Source organism: Brassica rapa, chromosome A07, assembly GCF_000309985.2.
Source record: "Brassica rapa cultivar Chiifu-401-42 chromosome A07, CAAS_Brap_v3.01, whole genome shotgun sequence".
In the NCBI taxonomy this organism is placed as follows: domain Eukaryota; kingdom Viridiplantae; phylum Streptophyta; class Magnoliopsida; order Brassicales; family Brassicaceae; genus Brassica; species Brassica rapa.
This window is the reverse complement of record NC_024801.2, coordinates 15,576,803-15,603,936: the sequence shown is the minus strand read 5'-3', so window position 1 is coordinate 15,603,936 and position 27,134 is coordinate 15,576,803. Positions and strand designations below refer to the sequence as shown.

The 27,134-nt window shown below is 32.6% G+C and overlaps 7 protein-coding genes across 8 annotated transcripts; 5 read left to right on the top strand and 2 right to left on the bottom strand.

The window, feature by feature from the left end:
- Positions 1 to 4: 4 nt before the first annotated feature.
- LOC103829685 (RNA-binding protein 48) lies at positions 5 to 1,635 on the top strand. The gene is made up of 7 exons (XM_033274258.1): positions 5 to 302; positions 372 to 455; positions 538 to 618; positions 762 to 901; positions 982 to 1,097; positions 1,230 to 1,292; positions 1,395 to 1,635. Exons 1-7 carry the CDS (start codon positions 241 to 243, stop codon positions 1,497 to 1,499), a joined length of 651 nt encoding a protein of 216 aa, XP_033130149.1. The 5' UTR covers positions 5 to 240; the 3' UTR covers positions 1,500 to 1,635.
- Positions 1,636 to 2,130: 495 nt separating this feature from the next.
- LOC103829684 (pentatricopeptide repeat-containing protein At2g27800, mitochondrial) lies at positions 2,131 to 3,118 on the top strand. Its single transcript, XM_009105372.3, has 3 exons — positions 2,131 to 2,388; positions 2,472 to 2,572; positions 2,697 to 3,118. The coding sequence occupies exons 1-3, from the start codon at positions 2,216 to 2,218 to the stop codon at positions 2,726 to 2,728; spliced, it is 306 nt and encodes a 101-aa protein (XP_009103620.1). The 5' UTR covers positions 2,131 to 2,215; the 3' UTR covers positions 2,729 to 3,118.
- A 673-nt stretch (positions 3,119 to 3,791) lies between these two features.
- Positions 3,792 to 7,021, bottom strand: LOC103829683. The gene is made up of 4 exons (XM_009105371.3): positions 4,548 to 7,021; positions 4,360 to 4,470; positions 4,199 to 4,279; positions 3,792 to 4,100 (listed from the first exon to the last, which is right to left on the bottom strand). Exons 1-4 carry the CDS (start codon positions 4,785 to 4,787, stop codon positions 4,023 to 4,025), a joined length of 510 nt encoding a protein of 169 aa, XP_009103619.1. The 5' UTR covers positions 4,788 to 7,021; the 3' UTR covers positions 3,792 to 4,022.
- Positions 7,022 to 7,259: 238 nt separating this feature from the next.
- On the top strand, positions 7,260 to 8,614 carry LOC103829682 (uncharacterized protein At2g27730, mitochondrial). Of its 2 annotated transcripts, none has more exons than XM_009105369.3 (4): positions 7,260 to 7,399; positions 7,655 to 7,773; positions 8,088 to 8,126; positions 8,216 to 8,610. In XM_009105369.3, exons 2-4 carry the CDS (start codon positions 7,675 to 7,677, stop codon positions 8,420 to 8,422), a joined length of 345 nt encoding a protein of 114 aa, XP_009103617.1. In that variant the 5' UTR covers positions 7,260 to 7,399; positions 7,655 to 7,674; the 3' UTR covers positions 8,423 to 8,610. The 2 variants fall into 2 exon arrangements, with proteins under 2 accessions (XP_009103617.1, XP_009103618.1); XM_009105370.3 differs by having other exon boundaries at positions 7,308 to 7,457; positions 8,216 to 8,614.
- A 361-nt stretch (positions 8,615 to 8,975) lies between these two features.
- LOC103829681 (60S acidic ribosomal protein P2-2) lies at positions 8,976 to 10,041 on the bottom strand. Its single transcript, XM_009105368.2, has 4 exons — positions 9,886 to 10,041; positions 9,710 to 9,800; positions 9,271 to 9,497; positions 8,976 to 9,174 (listed from the first exon to the last, which is right to left on the bottom strand). Exons 2-4 carry the CDS (start codon positions 9,795 to 9,797, stop codon positions 9,148 to 9,150), a joined length of 342 nt encoding a protein of 113 aa, XP_009103616.2. The 5' UTR covers positions 9,798 to 9,800; positions 9,886 to 10,041; the 3' UTR covers positions 8,976 to 9,147.
- A 945-nt stretch (positions 10,042 to 10,986) lies between these two features.
- Positions 10,987 to 13,412, top strand: LOC103829680 (flagellar radial spoke protein 5). Its single transcript, XM_009105366.3, has 9 exons — positions 10,987 to 11,330; positions 11,411 to 11,495; positions 11,586 to 11,702; positions 12,091 to 12,155; positions 12,232 to 12,320; positions 12,402 to 12,481; positions 12,569 to 12,680; positions 12,796 to 12,915; positions 13,011 to 13,412. The coding sequence occupies exons 1-9, from the start codon at positions 11,036 to 11,038 to the stop codon at positions 13,194 to 13,196; spliced, it is 1,149 nt and encodes a 382-aa protein (XP_009103614.1). The 5' UTR covers positions 10,987 to 11,035; the 3' UTR covers positions 13,197 to 13,412.
- Positions 13,413 to 13,571: 159 nt separating this feature from the next.
- On the top strand, positions 13,572 to 21,512 carry LOC103829679 (cytochrome P450 94C1). Its single transcript, XM_009105365.2, has one exon. The coding sequence runs from the start codon at positions 19,835 to 19,837 to the stop codon at positions 21,326 to 21,328; it is 1,494 nt and encodes a 497-aa protein (XP_009103613.1). The 5' UTR covers positions 13,572 to 19,834; the 3' UTR covers positions 21,329 to 21,512.
- Positions 21,513 to 27,134: the final 5,622 nt, after the last annotated feature.

The following is a 27,134-nucleotide window of genomic DNA, read 5'->3' as shown; positions in this document are numbered from 1 at the left end:
TTCGGTTCAGATTTTAGTCGGGATTTTTTGAATCGGGTTCTGGTGCAGCTTCGGATATTGGCCAAAGTGCCCACCCCTATTAGGCAGCGTTCATCTTTCTCGATTTTGACTGCTTCGTATTCTCGCCGGTGAAACTCTCATTGTTTGCTTTGTTCGAGATATACGGAATAGACTTGTTTTTTTGGGCGTCTGTTGTTAGGGTTCTGATCAAAAATTCTCTTCGGAATAGCAGAAGAAAAGATGGGTCGAACCAAAGAGATTCCACCGGCTGTTAGGGTTTATACAGTCTGCGATGAATCAAGGTAACTTACACTAATCGAATTTTGTTTCTTCAAAGTTTGAATCTTTTTATTTTGGTTGGTTGGTTTTAGATACTTGGTAGTACGAAAGGTACCGGCTTTAGGCTGTGGTGACGATCTGATGAGATTGTTCGCTACTTACGGAGAGGTTGAAGAGTGAGTAACTCTGCTCTTTCCCTCTTTTTTTTTTTTTTTTAATTGTTACTTTCAGTTTCTGATATTTTGGTTTTTGAGTTAGATGTAAACCAATGGATGCAGAAGACTGTGAGGAGTTTACTGATGTCTATTGGATCAAGTTCCGTCTCATCGCCAATGCAAGGTTTTGCTTCCTTTTTCTCTTTTGATCTTCAAATTCCCTTTTTGTTCTGAGGCTAAAGCTGTCTGAAATTTTATGTTTCTCTACTTTTGGTTCCAAGATGAATAGTTCGTTTGGTGGCTAAAGGTATGTTTAATGTTTGATAGATTTGCAAAGAGGAAGTTGGATGACTCAGTTTTCTTGGGGAATCGGCTCCAGATTTCGTATGCTCCTGAGTTCGAGACCCTCAGTGACACCAAGGATAAGTTGGAAACTAGGAGGAAAGAAGTGCTTTCAAGATCAAACCGTAAGTAAAGTGTGTGTTTGTGTTATAATAAACTGTTTAGACGATTGACAAGTCTATTATATGTTTCATGTTGTGAACAGCCCAGAGAGACAAGAGCAGCGTCTCACAAGTCGCAAAACCGGCTTTGAACCAAAGCGAGACGGATTACCAATTCCATAGAAGAAACGCTCCTATTACTCGAGTTTCATCTGACCAGGTATGTGCTCATTTGAAACAATATCGACGTTTGTGTCATTGAACTTTGAAGATATATATCTAAGGCTCTTGTTGGTTTCATTTTTTTTAACAAAGAGAAGTGATTAAAAGAGTTTAAACTGTGATTGTGTAGGAGTATTTTGGGTCATCTTCAATGAATCAAACTGTTAAAACTGTGAGGGAGAAACTCAACAAGGTAAACGAATCTTCCCAAGTTTTGTACTTATAAGTGAACTCTTAAGACTCTCCTTGACTAATCTAAAACATTTCGTCGTTTGGCGTGTGACATTTTGTAAAGATTGAAGAAAGTGGTAAGCAGAAGAGGTCAGAAGCAAGCAGCGAGAATCTTCAAACAGAACCTGACTTGAAGAGAACCAGAGTCGATAACCGAAGAAGAATCTAAAACTGATCTTGGGAATGCTACTTTAGCTAATCCTGTTTACCTTTATCTTAATTGTCTTCTTGTAATTGTGAATATTGGAAAAGCTTCCATTTTTTTCTATTCAATTTCAGTTACTGCAATAAAAATTTCTTGCCTCGTTTGCATCCATCACAAACCATAATTATAAAAATGAATTAATTTGGAAAAGAAAAATCTAAACTGAAATCAAATTTTAACAATTTGTTCAAGATTAGTTAAGGGGAACTCTAACTTTTTTTTAAACAGCGAAGAATTATAAGGAGAATTTGATAAAAAAAACACGAACTTTATCCGAATCGCCAAAAACAATCTGTATTCGAATCTAGTTAAAAAATATTGTACTTTTTTGACTTTTTTAGTTTATTAAGCAATTTAAGATTGACTGACGATTTTAGCACACCGTGAACCCACAGTTAAGATATTGTTAAGTAGACGAACTTTTGAACCCATTTTTTGGTCAGCTCAGAAGTTCATGTTTCTTTTGATAATTCTTTCAAAATTCGTGTTTTTTTTGGCCGAATTCTCAATTTTACTTTAAATTTGATATCATTTTTTAAATTTGACCTGTATAATCTCTCTCGAACGAATTTGTCCGCAAACCGACTTACAGTAGTCCGGTTTAGCGAACCGGCAACCCAACCACTAATGAGGAGGGTTTACCGATACTTGCAGAAGCAGAAGAAGAAGAAGAAGAGAAAATGGCTGCGACGAGCATCGCTTCTAGGTCGTCTACCTCTCTACGCTCCATCTTACGGACCGCTTCAAGAAGAAGTCTAATCTCACCTAGACCGAGAATCTCAGTCCCTAACCCGAACTCCTCCACATCGTCGCCTCTTCGTCAGACTCGAATCGAAGCTTCTTCTCTTCCCAGGTAAAATAACAATTTGCCTTACCAATTTATCTAAATACATTGATAAAGTTTTGGACTTTTGGTAATTGAATCTGCAAAAAAAGGTTTCTGCGGCGGGAACTGAGCACCCATCAACCGTTTCACAGCGTTGTCGCTGCCGCTTGCCTCGTTTCGAAACTCCCTTCTGACCTCACTTCTTATGAAGGTAAGTAATACTTACTACCAAAACCTGCTTCCGACTGGTTGTGTTTGGATTTAGATAACACAACAGATGTGTCTGAGCTTATTTAGATTCCCGAAATTAACGAGTTTGCATCTTCAACTGACAGGTAGATTTGCTAACTATGTCAGTCCCATCTAAGAGGCAGCACCTGAAGTAGTAGATGGATGGGCTTTTTCCTCTTTGTTTGATTTTTTCAAGAACCATATGTTTGATGGAACCCTCTTACAAGTTTTGGCAGATGTTATTACTTCCATTTAGTTGGGTTTCTTATCTTATCAATCCAAATGGTGATTTCGAACATTGTTATTGTAAGGAATGTATGATATAACCTCTCCCGGATACTACTTACTCTTTTCAATTTTAGAAAAATAAGACTGTCTGCACGGGAGAGACTTTTTTTTTCATTTTTTTTTTTCAATTTCTACCAATTTATGTGCCTTGGCCTTGTTTTTGACTCAAGTGAAGGATGTGTTAACCGTCTGTATGCTTATTCCCTTTCTTGTTATAAAGTATCTGCATAGAGACAGACTCCTATTAAGATTCATATATCATGAGATATGTGTTCTTGGCTTCATATCTCCTGTTGTGAGAATAACTCCATTTTGGTACTAATTTTCGCTTCTTGTAGTTTCCAACGAATCTAGGATAAAAACTGTGTGTATTGTCTCACTTCTTTAAAGACACAGTGAAGTTGTGTATACTTGTTTGTCTCACTTCTTTATCTTGTCTGTCCATGAGAGCTCGCTCCATACATTCTTGGCATAATCTCTCTTCAAGTAGAGAATTCTGCAGATATTTAGTTGAGAGAGAGAGAGACTTATATATATATAAATATCTTTTTTTTTAATTATATTTTTAGATTTTGGATAATTCATATTCTATTTTTAATTATAAAATTAAGAATTGTATTTGATTAATATTTAGTTATATAGTTTATGTTTTTAACTTTTTACTAAAAGACTTTTTCAGATAATAATACAATATATACATAAATTATCTTTTTTTTAAATTATATTTTCAGATTTTAGATAATTCTTACTATTATTAATATTAATCAATTATCTAATCAAATCAATTAAAATTTCGTTTTTATTTTTTAATTTATTTATATGTTTTTATTCATTAAGGTATAAACCACTCTAACTTTTAACGTGAGAGCTCGATTCTAAAAATTTAATTCGCAAATAATAGTATAGATAGATAGCCTGAGAGGTAATTTGCTTTTATAGACCGGTTACAAACTTGAAAGGCCAGAGGAATAAAAGAGCCTAATTTTTTTGGAACATTGTCACAACACATGAAAACATAAGAATGTGAATTCATACTGAAGAACTAAATCAGGAAATCAGATTTGATCACAAAGAAAAGCAAATATCAAACAATTAAAAAAAAAGTGCAAAAGAAATATGCAAAGCTGGCTGATCATCTTGTGTTAGCGTAAGGAAACGTCAATGCTTTTGCTGAGTTCATCAAGCTTTGTCATTCGCAGTTTCTCGCTTTCAGTAACAAGCTGAACACATTTCACACCCAAAAAAAAAAGAATCAGAAAAACAACAATCGTAATAATAAACAGAAAATACAAAAAAAAATTGAGACAGAATGTTTCACCTCAACTAGCTTGCTAACAAACATAGCTTTCTCTTTGTTCTTTTCATTGTATGCTTCAAGTGCTTCTTTGAATTCCCTCTCCTGTCAAAGAAAAAATATCATTCAGACAGGAATCTTCAAGAAAGATAAGATTAATGGACATTCACCCATTCATTCATTACCTTTCTTTGACAACTCTGTCCTAATGGCTTGAGTTCTCGGTTAATAGCATCGACTCTTTTCCTTATCGCGGAAACCTCCTTACGCATTGGATCGGTAAGAGCTTCCAGCTCCTGAAAATTTGTACAACCACAACTCTCTAAATATGATTTTTCAAAGTTCTTGAAAATGTTTAAACCAAAAAACTTACTTCCCGAATCTCGGCTAATCTCCTAGTAGCTTCCTCAGCTAGTCCAAGCTTTTTCTGGACCCTATCCCTGACCTCCATCTTCCTCCTTTCAATCTCATCTTCTTTTTCCTTATACAAAGCTAAAGCAGAGCGTGAAAGCTCCTCCTCTCTGTCATCTACCATGGGACTTCCATTGATGCTTATGGTACGTTGAATAAATGGTGATTGTGGCTGCTCCAACATCTGTCTTGTTGTTGTCATTGTTCCTCCAGATCTTTCTTCTCTCCTTCTGTAAAGAAGATGCCTTGTTATATAACCCAAGACTTGGCCTTAAGAGCCTATCACAATTCATTAATATGTTGCTTCTGTTTCTTTAGCTTGTTAATGGTGTTTCGAATGTCAAATGACCAAATGGCCCACGTGGCCAACACCCCATTAACGATTAAACATCTAACTTAGACTACTTAAGAGGTCAAAGAAATTAATTTTAATATGAATTTAACATTAACTTGGTTCAAAGAAAAGAAAGGAATACCATGTGGGGCTAAAGCTCTAGTAGGTTAAGATGTTTCTTTTCAATTGGTAATTAACAATTTTCTTGAGTTTGGTATATTTGATATAGGTAGCTAAAATGTTATTCTCACTGTTTGGTTCCCAATCCATAGATAAGACAAAGATATGTATAGATAAAGCTGGCACATGTATGGATTGGGTCGAGATTAGAAAATAAATGTTAGGTGTGTAGTTGAAGGCAAAACAGAAGAAGGATATTGTAATTTGCACTTGGGTTTCATGAAGATCAAACTGAAAATAACAGGTAATAATAATTTTTCTTTTTTCTTTAGAAAAGGAAAAGACAGAATAAAGATGTTTCATGTGGAAAGATGAGTGCTTGCAACGGAAGGCTTCTTGTAATGTGGAGGAGACAGTAAAATATGGGAGTACTGTCAACCGTGGCTGAAACTTCTGGGAAAAGCAATTGTTGATTATATATATACATACATATTTATCAGCACAAGTCAATTGATATGGATATTGATATGACTTGACATAATACATAATACATAACATGTGTTGTGGTCTAGTCGTTGAAACATGCCATAACTCGCCTTGGGTTTGCATTTCTTTGCATAAATATAAGTGTCTGGTTCACTAGTAAAAATGTCTTCTATGGCTCCGATAAAATTGTGGCTACAAAGCCGAAAATCATGGTTATATGGAAAGTAGCTACGGTTTCAAACAAAAAAAATTGTAGTTATAGCTTTGTGGCTATCAAAAACTGTGTAAACATTTATATTGTAACTACATTTAGCTATGCAGTAACAACATCTAGTCAGTGGTCACGTAGCAGCCAAATTTACGTGGCACAATTTATCACTCTTATATTATGGCTATAGTAGCCACTGTTCTTCATTGTTTAATTGTAGTTACTATTGCCACAATTTGTCTATAAATAATAATGATTATATCTAGTCACTGACCTGTTTTATCACAGATTTGTCGTGGTTATGATTAACCACGGTTTTACTTATAGTGATTTTTTATATACTCATTGTATTTACCACATTTATTTGTTTTAGTTATCCAATTATAAACCAAATTTAATTATAATGTTAATCTTGAAAACTATATAAACCAATATATAAATGAAACAAAATATCAAATCATAGGCCTGTTTTCAAAAAAAAAACAAAAATATGAAATCATATATATTTAGTTTTACAAAAGCATTAAAAAGGATATATATTATAAGAGGAAGAGTTTTACAGTCTAAAAGTTGAACCAAAAGATTTACTGGATTAGTTAAAATTTTCACCTATGTTTTAGTAAATAATTCAAAAATTGTTTTTGAGGTTGAATCATCTTCAAGCAAGTGCATATGGGTAATAACTAATTTGGGAAACAATCAAAACTGCTTTCTGGTGAAGCACGAGAGATTCAGATTCATTATTTTTCCCTTCGCTTAAATGAGAGATTCATTCCAGAAATGACAGATATTATAATAATACAAATTTTTTTACATCTAGGAGTTTCTGGAATCAAATTGTTACTTAATGGATAAAATTACGTACAATAGTATATCCATATAAATTTCTACGTTCGGTTTAGTTTGTTTTACTAATTTTTTTTTTAATTTTAGTTTCAATCGGTAGAAAATTATATAGCCAAAAACATAATTCAGATACATGTTTTTGTCAATAAAATAATAACTTAAATAAATAAAAATAAAAATGCATTGCATTTATTGTCAATTAATTTTTCAATCCATATAATTATATTACTAAATAAAAAACTATATATATTTCATTTAATTTATCCAAACACATAGAAAAAGCTCTTTTTATTAATTTATAAAACTAGTTAGGCATGAACATTGACTATACATTTAAGTACATGTTATTCTTTTTGGGTATCTTTTTTTTTTTGAAATTAGAACCTACTTTAATATTATAAATTTATGTGTGAATTTTGAGTTGATTCATTCTTGATATGGATGAATTCGGTTATGATGTATATGAATCTAAAAATATATAAATAACAAATGTATCTGAACGGATTCAGATATTTATACCTATTTGGTTTAGGTCTTTTGAATATAATTAGTTATATTATGATTCATCTAAAATATATAACATGAAAAACAAATATCAATATATAAAATATCAATGTCTAGTAGGTTTTGTGACAGATGTTTCCGTATATTTAAGGCCCATACTAACAATATATTCGGGCCCACTAATTATAACTTTTAGCCCACTCAACTTGTTGTAGATCTCTCTCTCCTTGAGCTTCCTCACCTCTTCTTCATTTGTGTAAGCGGTTTTCATCAGCAGCCAGACGTCACTTTAACGATCTACCTGACCATCAACCAGGTTCTCTTCCCTTCCGATCATCTTCTCCTGTTAGATTCCTCCATTTCTCGTTTCCGAGGTCGTATAAGGATGGCTGTTGAGATATTGTTTTCGTTTATCTGGATTTGCTTCTCTGATTCCATTTTGCTATTATCATCGTTTAGGTCTTTGATTCTCAGATTTGCCGCATTGAGTATACTACGATTCTTGTTTCTTTCGTTTGTAACGGTTTTGAGCTCATTGTGCTTAATCTATATAATGTTTTATCATACACAGGAAGATAGTTGCTCATTACCATGGCAAGCAGAAGCGCTTTCAGATTTGTGTCTCGCAGGTTCTCTAACGGAAAAGTTCTCAGCGAAGAGGAGAAAGCTGCTGAGAATGTTTTCATCAAGGTATACTTTTCTCTCTACGTGAGTGACTTTGATTCGTCAAAAGCTATTAAAGGTATCTACTTTCCTTTTGTTGATGATGATGATGAAAACGTCCCTTGATTCTATCTGCTAATTAATATTTAGTTTTTGTTTTAAGGAAAGTAAAAGTGTAGTTTGTTATAAGAGTTAGATCCATTTGTTATTTTTTAACCTTGAACTATGAACTCCTTTGATACTTCTCCTTTCTGTTTAAGAGTCATATGCTGTTCCGCTTTAGCTTGGTTATATATGTGTTTTCTCCATAATCTCCTAAACTAGCTACATTGGTGTTGTAGAAAATGGAGCAAGAGAAGCTTGAGAAGATAGCTAGACAGGTAATGGTTCGTTTAACTTCAGTAGTGAAGTTATCTCTATCAAGTAAAAGAGATAAAATTTACAGACATTCTGATGAACTACTACTTAGGGTCCGGGAGAACAAGCAGCAAGTGGAGCCAAGGCTAGTGGTGGTGGTGGTGGAACATCATCAGCATCGGCTGAATCAGGGCCAAAAGTGTCAGAAGACAAGGACAGAAACTATGCAGTGGTGGCGGGTGTGGTGGCTGTCGTTGGTGCCATTGGTTGGTACATGAAATCAGGTGGAAAGAAGCAGCAGCCAGAGGTTCAAGAGTGAAAGATTGATGGGAGTAGCGAGTGAATAAAACAGAAGAGAATGGCTTTTACTCCTTCCTCTCTTGTGAGAAACTCTGGAATTGCTACTTGTCTCTCTTTTCTTTTGGGTTTGGTTTCAAAATCTTGAATACAGTTTGTTGACATTTATTTTTGAATCTTTAACTACATAAAAGACTCTTCTTCTCTGCTCTGATCAGAATTAGTGAAAATTATAAGACTTAAATAACCCAACATAGATGCCGAGGTGAATTGAATTTTTGCGATGTGCTAAATATTAAATCGGAACCTTAAAAGAAAAAACTTCTCATCATTCATTGATAACTGTTTTTTTGTTGTGTAAAATCGTATTTAGCTAGGATGGTTAATCTGCAAATGCAGATTTCAGAAAGGTAACTGAAGTTCTTGCGAGATTGTTAAAGTATAAACGAATTGAACTGAATAACCAACATCAAACTTCTTCATTAACAGTAATTGTGGTTTTAAAAAACCATATTTTGGCAAGGATGGTTAATATGTAAATGTTGATCTGAAGAAGGTAATAAAAAGCAAGAAAATGAAGATGAGACGAGGATTATGATTTTAACTAAAAATCTCTTGAGAAATGCAGAAATGTCAAAAAGATAACCCATCGAGTACAAACTAAGAAACAACAACATAAAGGTTTCAAAGGGTTAACACAAAATGGAAAAGGATGACAAAAACATAAGCCAACAGGCATTACTGCCTTTACTCGAACAGACTGAAACCCATGTCCTGCAAATCAACACACAAACAAAAAAACACTAAGTGAGCCATCATCATTTCACTTAAAAAAAAAAGGTTTTGCTAGAGACAAAAGTTAAAACTTACATCATCGGATTCTTCCTTCTCTTCTTTCTTCTCTTCCTTCTTGGCCTCAGCCGCAGGAGCACCACCACCTCCACCGGCAGATGGAGCAGCGGCCATTGCAACACCACCACCACCGCTTGGAACGGAAGCCAACTTCTCCCTTCCAGCAGCGATCAGGTCACACAAGTCTTTCCCACTGACTTCCTTCAACAAAAGCTCAATCTGAGAGTCTTCAGATTCACAACCAACTGCAAAACAAATTTTAAAACAAAGTCACATTCCATTACTTATTCTTTCTCACAACACTCCCATTTCAGCACAATAAATGCTACTTATTTGATCACAATAAGTAACTCGTTACTAACACATCCACTACGCTAAGTATACATCGAACTAACACTAGCATACAAATCAAATACATTTGCAGGATTTGACTAAGTAAGAAAAGGTAAGAACGAACCAGATCCGAGGATTTGTTTGATATCGGCACTGGTTGGGGAAGCTTTTCCGCTCAAAGCGGCAAGCAAGTAGGCGGCGACAACCTTCATTTTCTGATCAAAACACAGGGGTTATGTAAGAAAAACTTCCAACAGATTCGAAAATGAGAAGATTAGGGAGAAGTTGACATGAGCTTACAGTTGATGGAGATCTCGAAGGAGGCGGAAAGCTAATAGTTTTTTTGTGAAGACGGCGACGAACAAGTGAAGGGAAGGTATTTGATTTATATAGAGTTAGGGTTTTACTGTGTTTCTTCCCTCTCTATCAGTGTCTCCGATTCACTTCATTTGGCCCATTTGTTTTTCAAGCCCAAATTTGTATGGGCTCATCAAGTTTAGCCCAGCAAATTTGTATAGGTGGTTTAGTTGGATTTGATTATTTGTTTCATAAATTCAAACAATAGCTCAACAAAATTTCTCCAAGTATTTATAAAGAAAATATCAATAATTGTTGTTTACCTGTGATAAAGATTGGTAGGGGTGGACGTTCGGATACCTGTTCGGGTTCGAATTAGGTATTTTGGATTTTTGGATATAGAGGTGTAGAACTCGTTCGAGTATTTTTATATTTCGGGTCGGGTTCGGATATTTTAAATTAGGGTTCAGGTATTTTAAGTTTAGATTCAGATATTTAGATTTTGAAAGAAAAAAATAAATTATTCATTGTTTAAGTTTTTTATTTAAGATATATACTTTTAATTTTACTGGTTTTCTAATTTTTAATAGATTAAACTATTAATAGGTTAGAAAATAAAACTTTAAAAATAAAAATACATTAATTTAGTTGTTATTTTAAAATTTTGGATGCAATTTTTGTTAGTGTAAGAAAAAAAAGTTTGATATGTATTTTAAGTGAGTAGCAAATAATTTTATCCATAATTATATGTATATTATCTGATTTTGAGCTATGTATAAATATTTTGAACAAAATTAGAGAAGTAAACAAGAAATATAAGGTCAAATATTCATATGTTCGATTATTTTCGTATATCAATTTGGATTCAGATATCAAATATCTCTTCATTGAATATATGTTCAGATATTTTATTACTTCGGTTTGGATTTGTTCGAAGTTTTCGGATTGGGTTCGGATACGTTCGGATAAAATGTCCATATCCGTAGAAGAGATTGGAATGTACAAGACTACAAGGTGAAAATGATAAAATGTAAGGGTTCGGAACAAATTATGGGCCTGAAGTGCAGTTACAGGCCCAGAAGCCTTCAAGATGTTATCCAGTTTTTCTAGTTCACACGCTCAGACAGAGAGAAGATAGAGAGAGAGAGAGACCATGCCTGTCTCCGTACACTCCGTTATCGCCACGAACCTAGCGACTACAGGTTTTTACCGCAATGTTTCGCGCCGTCGAATTGGCTCCAGCTCCGTGAACTGCTCGGTGGAGACAAAGGAGGCCGACCGGTGGGCGAAGCTGAAAAACGGGAACGACTCGCTCGAGATTTGCAGAGTTCTTAACGGAATGTGGCAGACGAGCGGAGGATGGGGGAAGATCGATCGAAACGACGCCGTTGAAGCGATGCTCCGATACGCCGATGCTGGTCTCTCTACTTTCGACATGGCCGATCACTGTAAGTTAGCTAGAGAGAATTTTTCTTAAATGCTATGGTTGAACTGATTGTGGAGATTAATATTTAACTTTGATGTGAAGATGGTCCTGCGGAAGATCTTTACGGCATTTTTATCAATAGGGTTCGTAGAGAACGTCCACCAGAGTATTTGGAAAAGATTAAAGGGTTAAGTCTAATGTTTTGTCACTAATGTTAGAGAGATACAAAAGCTTAGTTCCAAGTGTATAATGATTAGGCTTATTTGTTATGATGCAGTTTGACAAAATGGGTTCCTCCTCCAGTGAAGATGACAAGCAGCTATGTTCGTCAAAACATTGACATATCTCGGAAGAGAATGGATGTGGCTTCTCTTGATATGCTTCAGTTTCACTGGTCTTTCTCTCTCTTCTCACGCTTAGTTGCTACTACTTAGCTTCTCTAGGTTGATGCAGATAGAGTACTAGGAAAATATTCTAAATATCTTGATTATGTGATAAGGATAATTATCTTTATGATGTTATAGGGTTTATAGTTTTCTTATATATATATATATATATAGTCGTTTAGGCTTTAATTTGTATTCAGTTTATGGTTTATTAATAAGAAAGTGATTTCTAAACGAACTTTATAGCACGGGAAAAGATTATTCTCAGACCTAATTTCCGGGTTTTTTTAGAATCAGATCTAGTTCTATTCCTATAAGCTTCTGCTACATCACTAGTGACCATTATTATGACTCAGTCCCCTGTTATTATTTGCTAATCTGAGGTTTTTGGAATAGGTGGGATTATGCGAATGACGGTTATCTTGATGCACTGAAACATCTCACTGACTTAAAAGAAGAAGGTAAAGCTATAAAAGATTGTTATGTTTCTCCTCTCCCTTCTTGTGGTTATCATTTTATACTTGTGGCGGTTTGCAGGTAAAATCAAGACTGTTGCTTTGACAAATTTTGATACAAAGAGACTTGAGATTATCTTAGAGAATGGAATCCCTGTTGTTAGCAATCAGGTGATTTTCGAATATCATCTACCTTTCTTTTCTTGCAAGTTCCTTTGTTGTTTTGTTCATTTGCAAAAAGATTCTTTCCAGGTGCAACACTCCATTGTAGACATGCGTCCTCAACAGAGAATGGCTCAGCTTTGTGAGCTTACAGGTGTCAAACTTATAACGTAAAATCTCTTCTTAACTCTCTTGAAAATCTCGTTTGGTTTCCTTCCTCTTTAACAAACTGACAATCATCGGTCTTTCGAGTGTAGATATGGGACAGTAATGGGTGGTCTACTGTCAGAGAAGTTCCTTGATGCCAATCTAACTATCCCTTTTGCTGGCCCTAGTTTGAACACTCCTTCTCTCCAAAAGTACAAAAGGGTAAGAGTTCAAACCACTCACAGTTCAACCTTGTCAGTGGCACTTCTCATCATATGAGTTTTATAGATTCATCCTACTGTTTACTTTATAAAGATTCTTAAGAGTTACATTACAGATGGTTGATGCATGGGGAGGGTGGAGTCTATTCCAAGGTTTGCTTCGAACGATGAAGAGCATAGCCACAAAACATGGAGTTTCTATTCCAACCGTGGCCGTGAGATACGTACTAGATCAGGTATCTCACTCTTCCTTGCATCACATCGATTTGTTCTCGACTTTTAAGACCAATCTGGTTTATTATTTGTTCTGAAAATTTGAATCTCATCGCAGCAAGGAGTTGGGGGATCAATGATTGGGGTGAGGCTAGGGTTAGCGGAACACATACAAGATGCAAACGCTATATTCTCATTGGTATTGGATGATGAAGATGTGAATAGCATACAAGAGGCTACCAAGAAAGGTAAAAATCTTCTTCAAGTGATTGGTGACTGTGGAGACGAATACCGACGTGTCTGATCTTGTAGCATACGGTATACATGTATTATTCAGTACACAAAGATCTGTGTTAGGATTCGTATATATGAGTTCAATACTTGAGATGGTTTAAATGGATGTATTACTTTCACTACATTATTGTTTTCCACTTGACTTTGTACTCTTATGTTGTTGTTTTTTTTTTGGTAATCCTCCTGTGTATTCTCTTAAAAGGTCATCTCATTTTTCTTGTCTTTAGACGATCTCGCCTTTAATTTTTTTATTTATAAATTCTGGTATTTGTAATTTTGTTATACAATCTTCATAAAATGAGACACATGTAATTTAATAAAGAGGCAGATACCTTTGAATATGTCGATTGGTCAGAAGAAAAAAAAAGGTGTTAGTTTACAAGTGGAAATGGGAATCAAAGATAATGTTTTCTGACGCAGTAATTAAAGATTACGTTTTCAAATGATTCCTATTTACATATTCTAACCGTTGTATTTATTATAATCTTTATGAAAATAAGACACATGTATTAAAAAAAATTTTTGTTTAAAATATACTCCCTCTGTTTTTTTTAATATAAGTCGTTTTAAAATTGTACACATAGATTAAGAAAATCATTAATTTTTTATATTTTAAAATTAAAAACATCATTAATTATTTACTTAACCACAAATCAACCAATAGTAAAACATAAAATATATTATCATTGGTCATATAATATTAAGTGTTAATAAATTTTATATAAAATATCGAAAACGTCATATAATTTAAAACACAAAAAATTTTCTAAAACGACTTATATAAAAAAACGGAGAAAGTATTAAATTTTGAAAAAGACGGGATATAATATGTCGATTGGTCAGAAGAGAATCAAGCTGTACATATCAGTGTTTAGGCTTTGCAAGTGGAAATGGGGAACCAAAGATTTTGTTTCCCGACGGCAACTTGAAACCTGCCAGCTCAGTGCATGAAAGACGCGATGTCGACATGCAAATTCTTTAGGGATTACAAAACACAAAGACCCAAAGGTCCCAGTTGCGCCATAAACTTTGCCCCACTTGCTAACTTCACACACGGTTCACGTTCATAAATAACCACGTGTTTCATTTTTTTTTCATGAGACAATCAACAATATTCGAAAAATAATTGAGAAATTTTCATGTTTACCATATTGTTAGTACCATTATTCATTTTTACCACTATTAAAATAACATTTTCAAAAATACATTCTTCATTAAGAGTTAAAAAAACTCTTATACACTTACTCTCTATATATAATAGACAATTATTTGAATAAATAAAAATAAAACAATTTTTTTTATGTTTTCGAATTATATTTTTTCAAATTCGAATTTTTTATAAAAAAAAAAGTTTTCAAATTTTCTTTTTCAAATTTTCTTTTTGAAATTCGAAAATTATTTTTGAAACTATTTTTTAAACAAAATAAAAAATATGTATTTATATATTTATTAGAATCTTAAATTCTACAGTACAAAAATCTTACCCATCCGTCAACTCTAAACATAAGTCTTGATTAGTTAACCTTAGAGTTATAAATGTATTTTCTCTCATCAAAAATAAAGATAAAAATAGTTAAAATAAACATGAAAAGTGATATTATGAATGTGGTAATTTTTGCAATACTAAACTTAAGTCCATACCAGAGGCATCTGATAAAATGACTTACAAAAGATAAATTGTAATCACCGAGAAAAAATTAGATCCATAACTTATTTTCTTTGAATAGTGTGAAATTAATTCTTTTTATCAAAAAATTAATTAATTAGTTCAAAACCAAAAAAAAAAAAATCGCTTTCTGTAGAACTAGTAGATTTGAAAAAAAAATTCGAACCATAATTTCTCAAGACACTGACAAAAAAATATTTCTCAAGACACTTTACTTATTAGTTGAATGTTTTCTTCGTTATGGTTGGTCTATATAAAAGTAAACAATATATTACGTTCGGTATGTTTACGTTTGGTCTTAACATATCTGATTTTTCTTGCTCCAAATATTAAAAACATATCTGAAATATAAAGCAAACACACAACTATATGACCAAATTTATTTTAATTACTGTAATCTTTTCTTCGCGATAAGTTACGCATCTTTCTATACTTTCACTATTCCAGTTCAATCATGGTTAACTTTGGAATTCTTTATGGATATTTGACCAAAGTGATAAATACTCTTAGGTGACGCAAGTAACTAAATCAATTCTATTAAGCATATCCATATACCACCAATATATATCATAAATTAGAATACTACAATCACCCTCACTCACATAATGCAACATCCTCGTTGTATTCCATGAATATTACATATGTTAATGTGAGCGTACGCAAGACTTCATATTCTTATAGGTTCGGTTCTGATACCACTTATGACGCCATGATCGCTTAGTCAGTGAGCCTCTTCGCCCGCGCATTCGGCTTGTGAGGCCTACTATCCGGTTGACTGTCGAGGCATTAAATTTTAGAATGTTTGAAATATTTGCTTACTAACCCTATAATCACAATATGATCTTTTCACGTGGTTTGGCATCATTTACACGATATTACGAATCATTTTCTAATATGTCACCTATCTTTTCAATACTCTAGATCAAACATGATTAATTTAGGAGTTTTTTTTTCTGAATGTATGATCATATAAATACATATATTTTAGTAACATAGGTAACCAAATAATTTTATTAAATATATCCACATCAGTGGCGGAGCTACAGTTACGGTATGGGGTCATATGACCCCTATGAATTCTAATGAATTTTTTTTTACTCAAACAAATTTAGTGCAACACTACAGAGTTAGCTTATGTGACCCTATGATATATCGATGAAATCAAAATGGCTCCAGTGAAAAATGTGGCTGGCTCCGCCACTGACCCACATACACGACTATATACCAGAAATTAGGAGTTACATAATATATGGTCCTTGAAAATCACTTGTTTATGAAAAAAATATATTTCAAATATATTCACTATAAAATGAATTCTCAGTTTCATTTTCCCCCGAGAAATGCCAACTATTTATTTTGAAAATGAGTTAGCAGAATGCACGTTTAAGTTTGCCCACACATTGTTAACACGCATATACACACACAAGGCAGGTACACTCACGGTGTTCAAAAAAGAGAGGCAGGTACACTCACAACTGTCTATTGTATCAGCCAACAAATTCATCAAATGTTACTATTATAAACGTCCAAAAATAAAATCTTTCTCACGGTCTGATAATCTTTATTCAGTTCACACTTCTAATGTGTCCTTGCAGACTCTTCAAACGTTGTTTCTTAATTAGCAAGTTTTGTATCTATACCAAAGCTAAATCCGTGTTCGATTGTTGTCAAATAGATTTTATTTAGTTCTTCATATATAACTCTATATCTATTGTTCACCGAAAAAAACTCTATATCTATTCTTATAGCAATTAAATATTATGTTCTAACAATTCACTTACAATAACTTGTATTGTTTTAAAAGTATATACAACGGTGCTTTAAGTTTTATATTGTTGTATAATTTATTAAATATATATGAACGAAAATGAGATTCAATCCCACACATTATATGCAAACTCAAAAAGACACACAAGAGAAAATGGATATGGTTTATTAAATATTTTTTTATAATTTGTATAATTTTTGTGTGTTTTTTTCCTTCATTTTTCGATTGTTAAATGATTGTTGATTTTATAAGATCTTCGAAATCGGTCAAGGAGACGATGCAAAATGGTTTCGAAATCAATTACGTGAGAAAGCAGACAAGGCGGGTACCATTATATATAGCTGTTGCTGGCTCACATACTTGTTCCAATCAAAATCATGTTCACGCTACTTATGGTTAGGTTCTTCAAATTATAAACGATAGCATATGACATGTCATGTCTCTTTATATAACACATTTAGTTCCTTTTTAATAAGGGAACAATACTTTTATCTTAGAACGACCGTACGCGCCCACATGATTTTCTATATACTGATGTAATTATTGAGTAATATTTCTTCAATAATTCTTTTGAGAAAGAATATTTCTTTAGTAAAAATACTCATTCTACGGAGTTGTTTATGTAAAGTGAACCAAATGACCAGAAAATGTTAACCAAATGCATTCGAATAAAGAGAGCAATAATAATCGCAGTTTTTCTAATGGATCTGTGTTGTGATTCATTTCTCAAAGCACTTACCATCGGAAATTGCAAGATTCCAAGCGGCTATCAACATTATGTTAATAGTGTTAGCAACACAACATATATTAATTTATGAACATTGCCATGTAATTTATATATTTTAGTATAATTTGCAATATATTACTTTTGGTCTATTATATGGTCATGTAGTAACATCTGTTGTGTGTAGATAACAATTTTTTTTTAATTTGATATTTATCTCAAAGGCAACCACAGTTCTAACAAAATAACGGTTAATTACTAGTGTAACACCAGATAACCACAACAATTGTTTATTATTCAAAAACGATAACGAATTCTAATGTGCAAAATGCCAAAATCACAATATTACTAAACACGTTAACGGTTTCTAATTTTTCTTAATTTTTGATGAGAATTTTTGTTAGTCACCTTTTGGCCTTTTGTATAGTGTATTCTCCCTTTTCCTCTTTTCATATTAAAATTATATAAAATTAAAATAAATTCTCTACTGATATATAGAAAAATCCAATTGCTTTCTAACAAGTAAAATATTCACCACAAACTGAAAAAAATAAATAATAAAAATTTATTTTATTTCAGTAGAATTAATAATAAAATAAATCTATACATGTTGAGTCCATTTTCAAGATCAATTATAAGGATACAAATTTAAGAAAATTATTAGTAGTTTTAAAAATTAACTGAAATACGTTAAAATTATCATTTTTCTTCCTTTTTTAACACCAAAATTATTACTTAGACAATTTCCAGATATGTGCATACCAGTGGTACGTTTGAAGATACAGTCCAGCTGAGAATTAAGACACTTTGGAATAGACACAGAACTGCAGAAAGAAAAAAGTAGTTTTTTGAATCCCGGATTATTCCGTATAAATCCTTATGAGGAAGTCTCGCATTGATTGGTGCAATGACACTTAGCAATAGAGTTCTTTGTGTCTCATTTTTGTTTTGTATAAAGGGCAGTTGGTTGGACATTCTGTTTTACCAAATTGAGCTATGGTTTCTGGAGGGTATTCGTTTTTTGAATTTTGTGAACAAATGTTTTTTTCTGCCAACAGTGGTCATTGCTGGGGTGTCTACTGGATGTTATTGGCACTAGAGGATATATCGATATGGGGATAAGGATAAATGTCACAGTAGAAGATACAGTGAAAATGCAATTTAGACGTAGACATAGACTACCGTTACTAAATTTAGTGGAAGAGGCAATAGTCAAATGCAGAGAAACAGAACCTATGGAGGATGATATAGGTCTGTGGAAAGCAGGTCAGGACAAATTCAAAAGCAAATTCTCATCAAAATCAACATGGGATTTGTTGAGGTCTCAAGGAACTAATTGTTAAAGGGGTTTGGTTTTTGTATGCAACCCAAAAATTTACTTTTGTTACATGGATAGCTATGCATAATAGACTATCTATAGGAGATAGGATGATCAAGTGGGGTGGGCTAGTAAACTCAGCGTGCTCTTTATGCAATGAACCATTGGAAACAAATGGCCATATGTTCTTTGAGTGTAGTTTCTCAGCTGAAGTTTTGAAGAATTTTGTGAGAGGTGTTATGGGAAATGATTACACAAGAGTATGGTCGGAAGTGGTGTCTTTGATTAGTGGATCAGAACAAGATACCATGCAGAACTTTACTTTTCGGTATGTGTTTCAGTCTACTATTCATGTCATATGGACGGAAAGAAATGGGGGAAAGCATGAAGAGAAACTTTTACCTCCAGCAATGCTGATCAGATTCATTGACATGAACATAAGGAATAGGTTCATTTCTGTACAAAGGGCAGGAGTTGCTCGATTGGCGGGTGACCTTAGATACTGGTTTTCAACAAGACCAATTTCTGATCGTAGAAAGTATAGATCAAATATAATTTATAATTTTTATTTTTTCATATGATGCATTTGTAAATGTAAACAAATGATTTTTCTAGTTGAATAAAATTTAACATTCAATTAAAAAAAAATTATGTTTTCTAATGGGAATTGCTATAAAAAAATACATATAAAACTTATTGTTGTATGTTTGTATTTTTTTTACTTTGACGTCTATAATTTTTTCTGTCAAAGCATAAATAAAGAATTTCATGTCAAAACTTTTTTTCATGTTGTACTTTTGAAGTATACTAATTTGGCTATTTTAAGGGATAATTTCAGACATCGTTGTTCGAACTAGTACCCGATCATGCATTACATAAGGTGAGAAGTAAAATTGAAAATGATTTGCTTAAAACTAATTCGGTACTTTTCTTGTCTTTATGTTATTCACTTGTTGGTCCCCCCCGCCGGAAAATAAACAAAACGTAACACAGTGAATATTAAATAAAATGTGCGAGAACACATACTTGTCTGTCCACAACAAATGAGAGAAAGAATCTCTATTTAATTGACCCTCAAAGTTTTTAATTTTCTCGTACCTCACTCTTTCCTCTTTCCTCTCACCTTCCCTCCTCTACTCTCTCTCTCTCTCTCTCTCTCTTCAACAAACACAATGTTACTAATCATATCCTTCATCATCCCCCTCTTCATATTCTTATTCTTCCACACACTATTCCATCAAAAGCTACGCTACTGCAGCTGCGAGATCTGCCATGCCTATCTCACTTCAAGCTGGCGAAACGACTTCGTCAACCTCGGCGATTGGTACGCTCATCTTCTCCGGCGATCTCCGACGTCGACGATCAAAGTCCACGTCCTCAACAGCGTCGTCACCGCGAATCCTTCCAACGTCGAGCACATGCTCAAGACGCGTTTCCACAACTACCCGAAGGGCAAACAGTTCTCCGTCATCCTCGGGGATCTCTTAGGCCGCGGGATATTCAACTCCGATGGTGACACGTGGCGTTTCCAGAGAAAGCTCGCGAGTTTGGAGCTCGGGAGCGTCTCCGTTAGAGTTTTCGCTCACGAGATCGTCAAGACGGAGATCGAAACGCGGTTAATCCCGGTTTTGAACTCGTTCTCGACCGAACCCGGTTCGGTTCTGGATCTGCAGGATGTTTTCAGGAGATTCTCGTTCGACACGATCAGCAAACTGAGTTTCGGGTTCGACCCGAATTGTCTCCGGTTTCCTTTTCCGACGTCGGAGTTCGCCGTCGCGTTCGACACGGCTTCGACGCTGTCGGCGAAACGCGCGTTGGCTCCGTTTCCGCTCTTGTGGAAAGTCAAAAGAATGTTTAAAATTGGGTCAGAGAAAGAGCTTAAAGAATCTATCAATGTTATAAACCGGTTAGCCGGGGATTTGATCAAGCAACGGAGGTTAACCGGTTTAACTAATAAAAACAACGATTTGATCTCGAGATTCATGGCGGTTGTCGCGGAGGATGACGACAAGTATCTCCGAGACATCGTCGTAAGCTTTCTATTGGCTGGTCGGGACACGGTTGCAGCCGGTTTAACCGGATTCTTTTGGTTATTGACACGTCACCCGAAAATGGAGAACCGGATACGTGAAGAATTGGACCGGGTCATGGGCCCCGGTTTTGACTCATTCACTGCCTCTTGCGGTGAAATGAGAGAGATGCATTATTTGCATGCGGCGTTGTATGAAAGCATGAGATTGTATCCGCCGGTTCAATTTGATTCCAAATTCGCTCTAAACGACGACGTTCTGGCTGATGGTACGCGTGTTACTGGAGGGACTAGAGTCACGTATCATCCTTACGCGATGGGTCGGATGAGCCGCATCTGGGGCCCTGACTACGAAGAGTTTAAACCAGAGAGGTGGTTGGATAAGGAAGGTAAATTCCGGTCTGAAAATCCGGTTAAATATCCAATTTTCCAAGCCGGAGCTAGGGTTTGTGTGGGGAAAGAAATGGCCATTATGGAGATGAAATCTATAGCCGTGGCGATGATTAAGAAGTTCGAAACACGGGTCAAGGGCGGATCGACCGAGACGCTCCGGTTTGCTCCGGGTCTCACAGCAACGGTTAACGGTGGATTGCCGGTTTTAATCCAAGAGAGGAAAGCTGAAGGAGTTTTTAACTGAGCTAGGTTCATAAATTATATGTAAAGTAATATAATAGTACTTTATTAAACGTTGAAACATAGATAGAGTCTGGTTTTAGCTGACCAATTATTGTTAACATGCAAGCACACTTGTTGACAACATCTATGTGTACCATATATCTATTATTTAATTTAGCAAGGCTAGTGGGTCTTAATTCTGAAAACTCGAATCTTAATTAAACAACTAGATTTTGACCCGTGCAACCGCACGAGTGTTTGTTTTCACTTTTCTATACATAAATTATTGTTTTAGAACATAAGTGGTATATATTTTTAATGTTAATCATATACTTAAATATTTATATAACTATTTCAAATACAATAATTTTATAATTTACATGTTATAATTAATTAATTGCTTAGACCTTATGTATTTGCCACTTCTTATTATATATTTATCTTATTGTATTTGCATTTAATTATTAAGCAAATTAATATATTCATGAGAAAATATATTTAAAAAATATTTTGTATTTAATTTATGCTAAATTCTGACCCGTATTTCAAAACTGGATTTCTTTTTACCAATATTTTTATGCTTATTTATTTTAGATAATTTATTATTGTATATATAAAAGTGTAAGATATGTTAATTTTTAGACATGTATTATATAGTTTGTTAATTTTAAGCCGTTCTATCATCATATTATATTTTAAATAAATAGTTTATATTTATGAAAATAAAATTTATCAACTGAATATAATTTTATCATATTTATTTTAGTATAATAATTATATTTTAACATGATCATGACTATAAAAGTAGACAAAATAGGATATGATTTATTTATTTTCATTTCTAAACGATAACTTAAAATACATTAAGTTATTGTTTAAACATTACACAGATTTATTAGAATTTTTAAAATATAATATATAAATATATATTATATTTAAAATGAAAATATATTATGATTAAAGTAGTTACAAAGATTTTATATTATTAACTTTAAAGAAATACATGTTAATTTTTATACATGTATTATATAGTTTGATAATGTTAACCCATCTTACCAACATATTAGATTTTATTTTTGAACATAAATATTTTATAATTGTGAAAATAAAATATATAAATTTAATACAATTTTATTATATTTAGCTCAATATAATAATTTTAATTTAATATGATTGATTATGATTATATAATAACTAAAATATTATAGATTTTTTTATTTTTCATTTTATATAACTGAATATATTAATGTATAATAATATTTTAAACTAATTTTGAAATTAGTGAAAATATTTAAATATAATTTCGAAAATGAAGATCTTGTAAAAATCTTTTTAAACAGATTTGTTAGAATTTTAAAATAAATATATTTATATTTAAAATGAAAAGATATCAAAAGATACTATGATTAAAGTATTTTAAAAATTATATTTATTATTAGTCTGAATTAAAATATAGTATGAATTTCTATGAATAGGTCCATTTTTTAAAAAAATTACACATGAATCAAGGTTGTGACTTCTGTTTTAATATATAAGATGCTTCAATATAATATGATTATGTAAGTAACCAAAAAAGGCGTTCAAGATTATGTAAATAACAATAGCTCTAATTTGGATGATGGTTTTTGATAAGCTTGCTAGACTTACATGAGTGCATGCGGATTAAAGTGTATAGTTTTACTCGGATACTATATATAGCCATTTGATGAATATATATATATATATATATATATATATATATATATATTTGTTACTGTACTTAACAAAAATATATTGTGTAATGTTCATGACGAAAATATCTTTCTAGAGAAAATTATTTCTTGATACGTAAAGCTGTAAAAGTACAGGCAATAGTAGTTATTAATTCAAATTAAGTAGCAACTTCTTTAATATCTGAGATTTGTGAAAATCCAAGGATTTATATTGCACATAGATCAACCACGGTCAAAACAACAGTAGAATGATTGAAACATATTGGTCTCATAAACTCATGATGAATCCTCCGATCACTAATAAACTACCAATAGTTAGTTAAATAGATTAATTACGATCGAAAAGCCCAGTAGAATGATTGAAACATTTGTCTCATAAACTCATGATGATCTTAGTTTACAAAAAGATACAAAAATAAACTCATGATGAATCCTCCGACTACTAAACCAACCGCGATCGAAACCACAGTAGAATGATTGAAATATTGGCTGATGATGAATCCTCCGATCGCTAAACCACCAATAATTAGGTAAATAGATTAATATACACACATTTATTTACAATTTTAGCTAGCTGCTTATTTGATCCGGAAGAATAGTCTAGCTTTTCAACTGAGCAAAGTTTTCAAGACTTTTCAACAAGATATTTCGAGTTGGAAATACAAATTAGGCAGATTTTTTAGCCAAGACTGGTGTCTGGTAAAATGTTTTATAGAAATTTATATTATTTTTTTGGATGCAAATGTTAAGAGACTGATAGAAATTATATTTTATTAGCTGTTTTATTTTGGTATAATTAGCCAGATCACCTCTAGTTTAACTAATAAAATAATTTGTCAAAAGAGAAGAAGCTATCTGCTTATTTTATAATATTATGTAAAGATGGTAAAAACAATTCTCAGTATATATACTCGTTGCATGCATGCGTATAATAAACAATCGAAAACTGAATAATTTTGTTCACCCGGTATCATCAAAATATAAAAAGAAACAGTTTTAAAAGTTTATATAAACTAAACTGCATTTTACATGTTAGCGTAAGTTTCAAAAAATAGTTATAACAATAGTATTGTATTTTCAATACAGTATACATTGATTAAACAAAATATGATTTTACATAATCAGAATTCATTTGAGTATATCGACTTAAATTTTCAAGTCATTTCTTAGAAAATCATCTACACAAAACTAATAGATATCATAATTAAGTCGTTCAGACAAAATTAAGTCGATCCGTTTAAATATGTACTAGGTGACCGGTCCGCACCCTGTGCGGGCATAAGAACATGACCGGTCCGCATCCTGTGTTTCTTCTCGGTCCGCACCTCACGAGAAGAAACACAATAACGTCAGTATGAAAAGGCAGATATATTCTGTGTATGTATAATTGCAACGTCACAAAAATATTTTGTGTGTTTACGAAGATACTTTCATTCAAAAAATAGAATAAAGAGTGTATAGTTTTAGAAGTAACAGATTTTATATTATCATTAATTAGAATTGTATTGTATATGTACCGTAATTCTTTATTTTAGGTGAATAATATTATTTTTCCATAAATAATAAACAAACATTTATGTAGATATATTAAAAGAAAATATAATAAAAATCAAAATATTATCCATAAATAATATAAATTATGAAATACATTTCTCGATAAAGAAAGCAAATTCAATTAGAAACCTACAAAAAATTATATCTACCAAGCTCTTCTGCCTGCATGCAGATGAAGCAAACATCAATAAGTTAAAACAATTCTTCCATATTTGGAAAACATATATATAACAATGACAAATTAAAGGGTAGAGTATGTAAACACCTGTTTTCTACCAGCATGAGTTAGAACACCGCCGTATTTAAGAATCATAAGGGCCTCTACAGGTCTTTCTTCTTCGCCTTAACCATCCCACTTCAGCGGCTTCAGTTGAACCTTCTTGTATATCTCTGAGAAATTTCCTTCCTGCGCCATTCCAAAAGGTTCTCTGCTGTGAGAAAAAGACCTCATGAATTAAATAAAAAATGCATAATGCTAGTTTAGTTATAAAATAGTATATTCAACAAAAAAATGATATAAGATATTATTACTAAATGATACTATGTAATACTTTCCCTGGACTATATTTAACAAAAAAAAGAGAAAGTACTAAAGAACTTCTTCAAGAACTGCTTTAACTTGGCGAAGCTTCTTAGCATGTTCAAGGTCTCCTAGATCACTATCACTCTCACGACCTGGTCTACATATAAAAAAAGAAGACCATATTATCGTTACCAGTATTCAACACATGGAAAAAATAGACCACACATGCTTTTTGGAGACAAGACACAAAGAGTTGAGTTCAGGGTTCTAAAGATGAGGAGTCTTTGCGTCTAAACACATTTTTCTTAACACACAAGCAGGATCGTCGTAATACCTTAATAGTATGAGATGAGAGATTTGTGAATAATACTTTAAAGATTGAAAAGAGAATGTTTGTATTTTAAGACTTTGGGTGTCTCATATCTATACAGTAGATTTATTTCTCATATTAATGACGCATAATATTTTGCACAATAAATAATGAAATCGTTTAAAAAAAATATTAAATGTGTATTGTCAAAAAATGATTTGCATATGATATGATTTTAACTTGCGCAAGTAATCTATATTAAAAAGGTAAGTTATTAAAAACAAACAACCTAATTAGAAACATTAAAATATTTTGTAAGCAATGTAATAAATATGATATCAACATGCGCAAGTTTACCGTTTGAATAATAAGGAAAGTTTTTAATATTTTTCTAAATTCTAAATCTTGCCCAAGGGTAAACTAAATCGATAAAATTTAATGATTTCAACTTGCGCAAGTAATCCATATTGTGAATAAGTTATTTGCATATTTAATGATTTCAACTTGCGCAAGTAATCCATATTAGAAAGGTAAGTTATTAAATACAAATTTTGTCAATAAGTTATTTGCATATTTAATGATTTCAACTTGCGCAAGTAATTCATATTAGAAAGGTAAGTTATTCAAAACAAACAACCTAATTAGCAGGGGTGGGCACTTTACCCGATATCCAAAGTGGCACCCGAACCCGATCCGAAAAACCCGAACTGAAATCCGAATCGAAGTAGCAAAATACCCGAACGGTATTGAATAAGGAGAGATTGGATACTTGAAACCGAACGGATAATACGCGAACCCGAATGGATATCCGAAGATAACCGAACATATGTATAATTAACCTTATATTTCTAGTTTACATCTCTCATTTTATATAAAATATGTATATGGATACTACACATACTTTAAGTTCATATGATATACATACAATTACGAAAAAAAATGATTTGCTACTCAGTTAAAATGCATGTCAAGTTTTTTATTTCAAAAATTAACAAAAAGTTACATCCACAATTAAAAAAAAAACTAAATTAATGCTTTTTCAGTTTTAAAATGTTATGTCCAAATCTATTAACCATTCAATCTATTAAAAAATAAAAAAATTAGTTAACTGAAGTTATATTTTTAAATATAAGAAACTTGAGAAATGAAAAATTTAATTTTTTTTTTCAAAATCTAAATATTCAAACCCAATCCGAAATAACCGAATCCGAACTAAAAATACCCGAACCCGACCCGAAGTACAGAAATACCCGAACGGGTTCTACACCTCTATACCGAAATACCCGAAAATCCCAAATACCCGATCCGAACCCGAACGGGTACCCAAAGCTAAACTAAATCGATAATTATTATTCTCTAGTTATATATGGGCTTAACGAAATCGACAATAGTTTTGGGCTTGTGTACAGCGATTGATTAAAATAAATGAAAAATAAAATTCAAAAAAATCGACCAATAGAATTATAACAATTTTTCTGATAAGCTCTATATTAATGCCATGTCAGCAGAATGTATAGGAGGATGACATATATAACGTTAAAAGATTTTGTATATCACTATTTTCCTTTTTTTTTTTGTAAACATATTATCCATTTAAAAGATGGCCTGTTTGTTTAATACAATCGTGAGCTCTTTTAATAATTTCACTCAACTATACGATTGTTGCCTAAAAGCAGAAAAGGCTTTAGTACGTGTTTGGTTTACCAAAAAGGTTTAATGTCATTTTCTT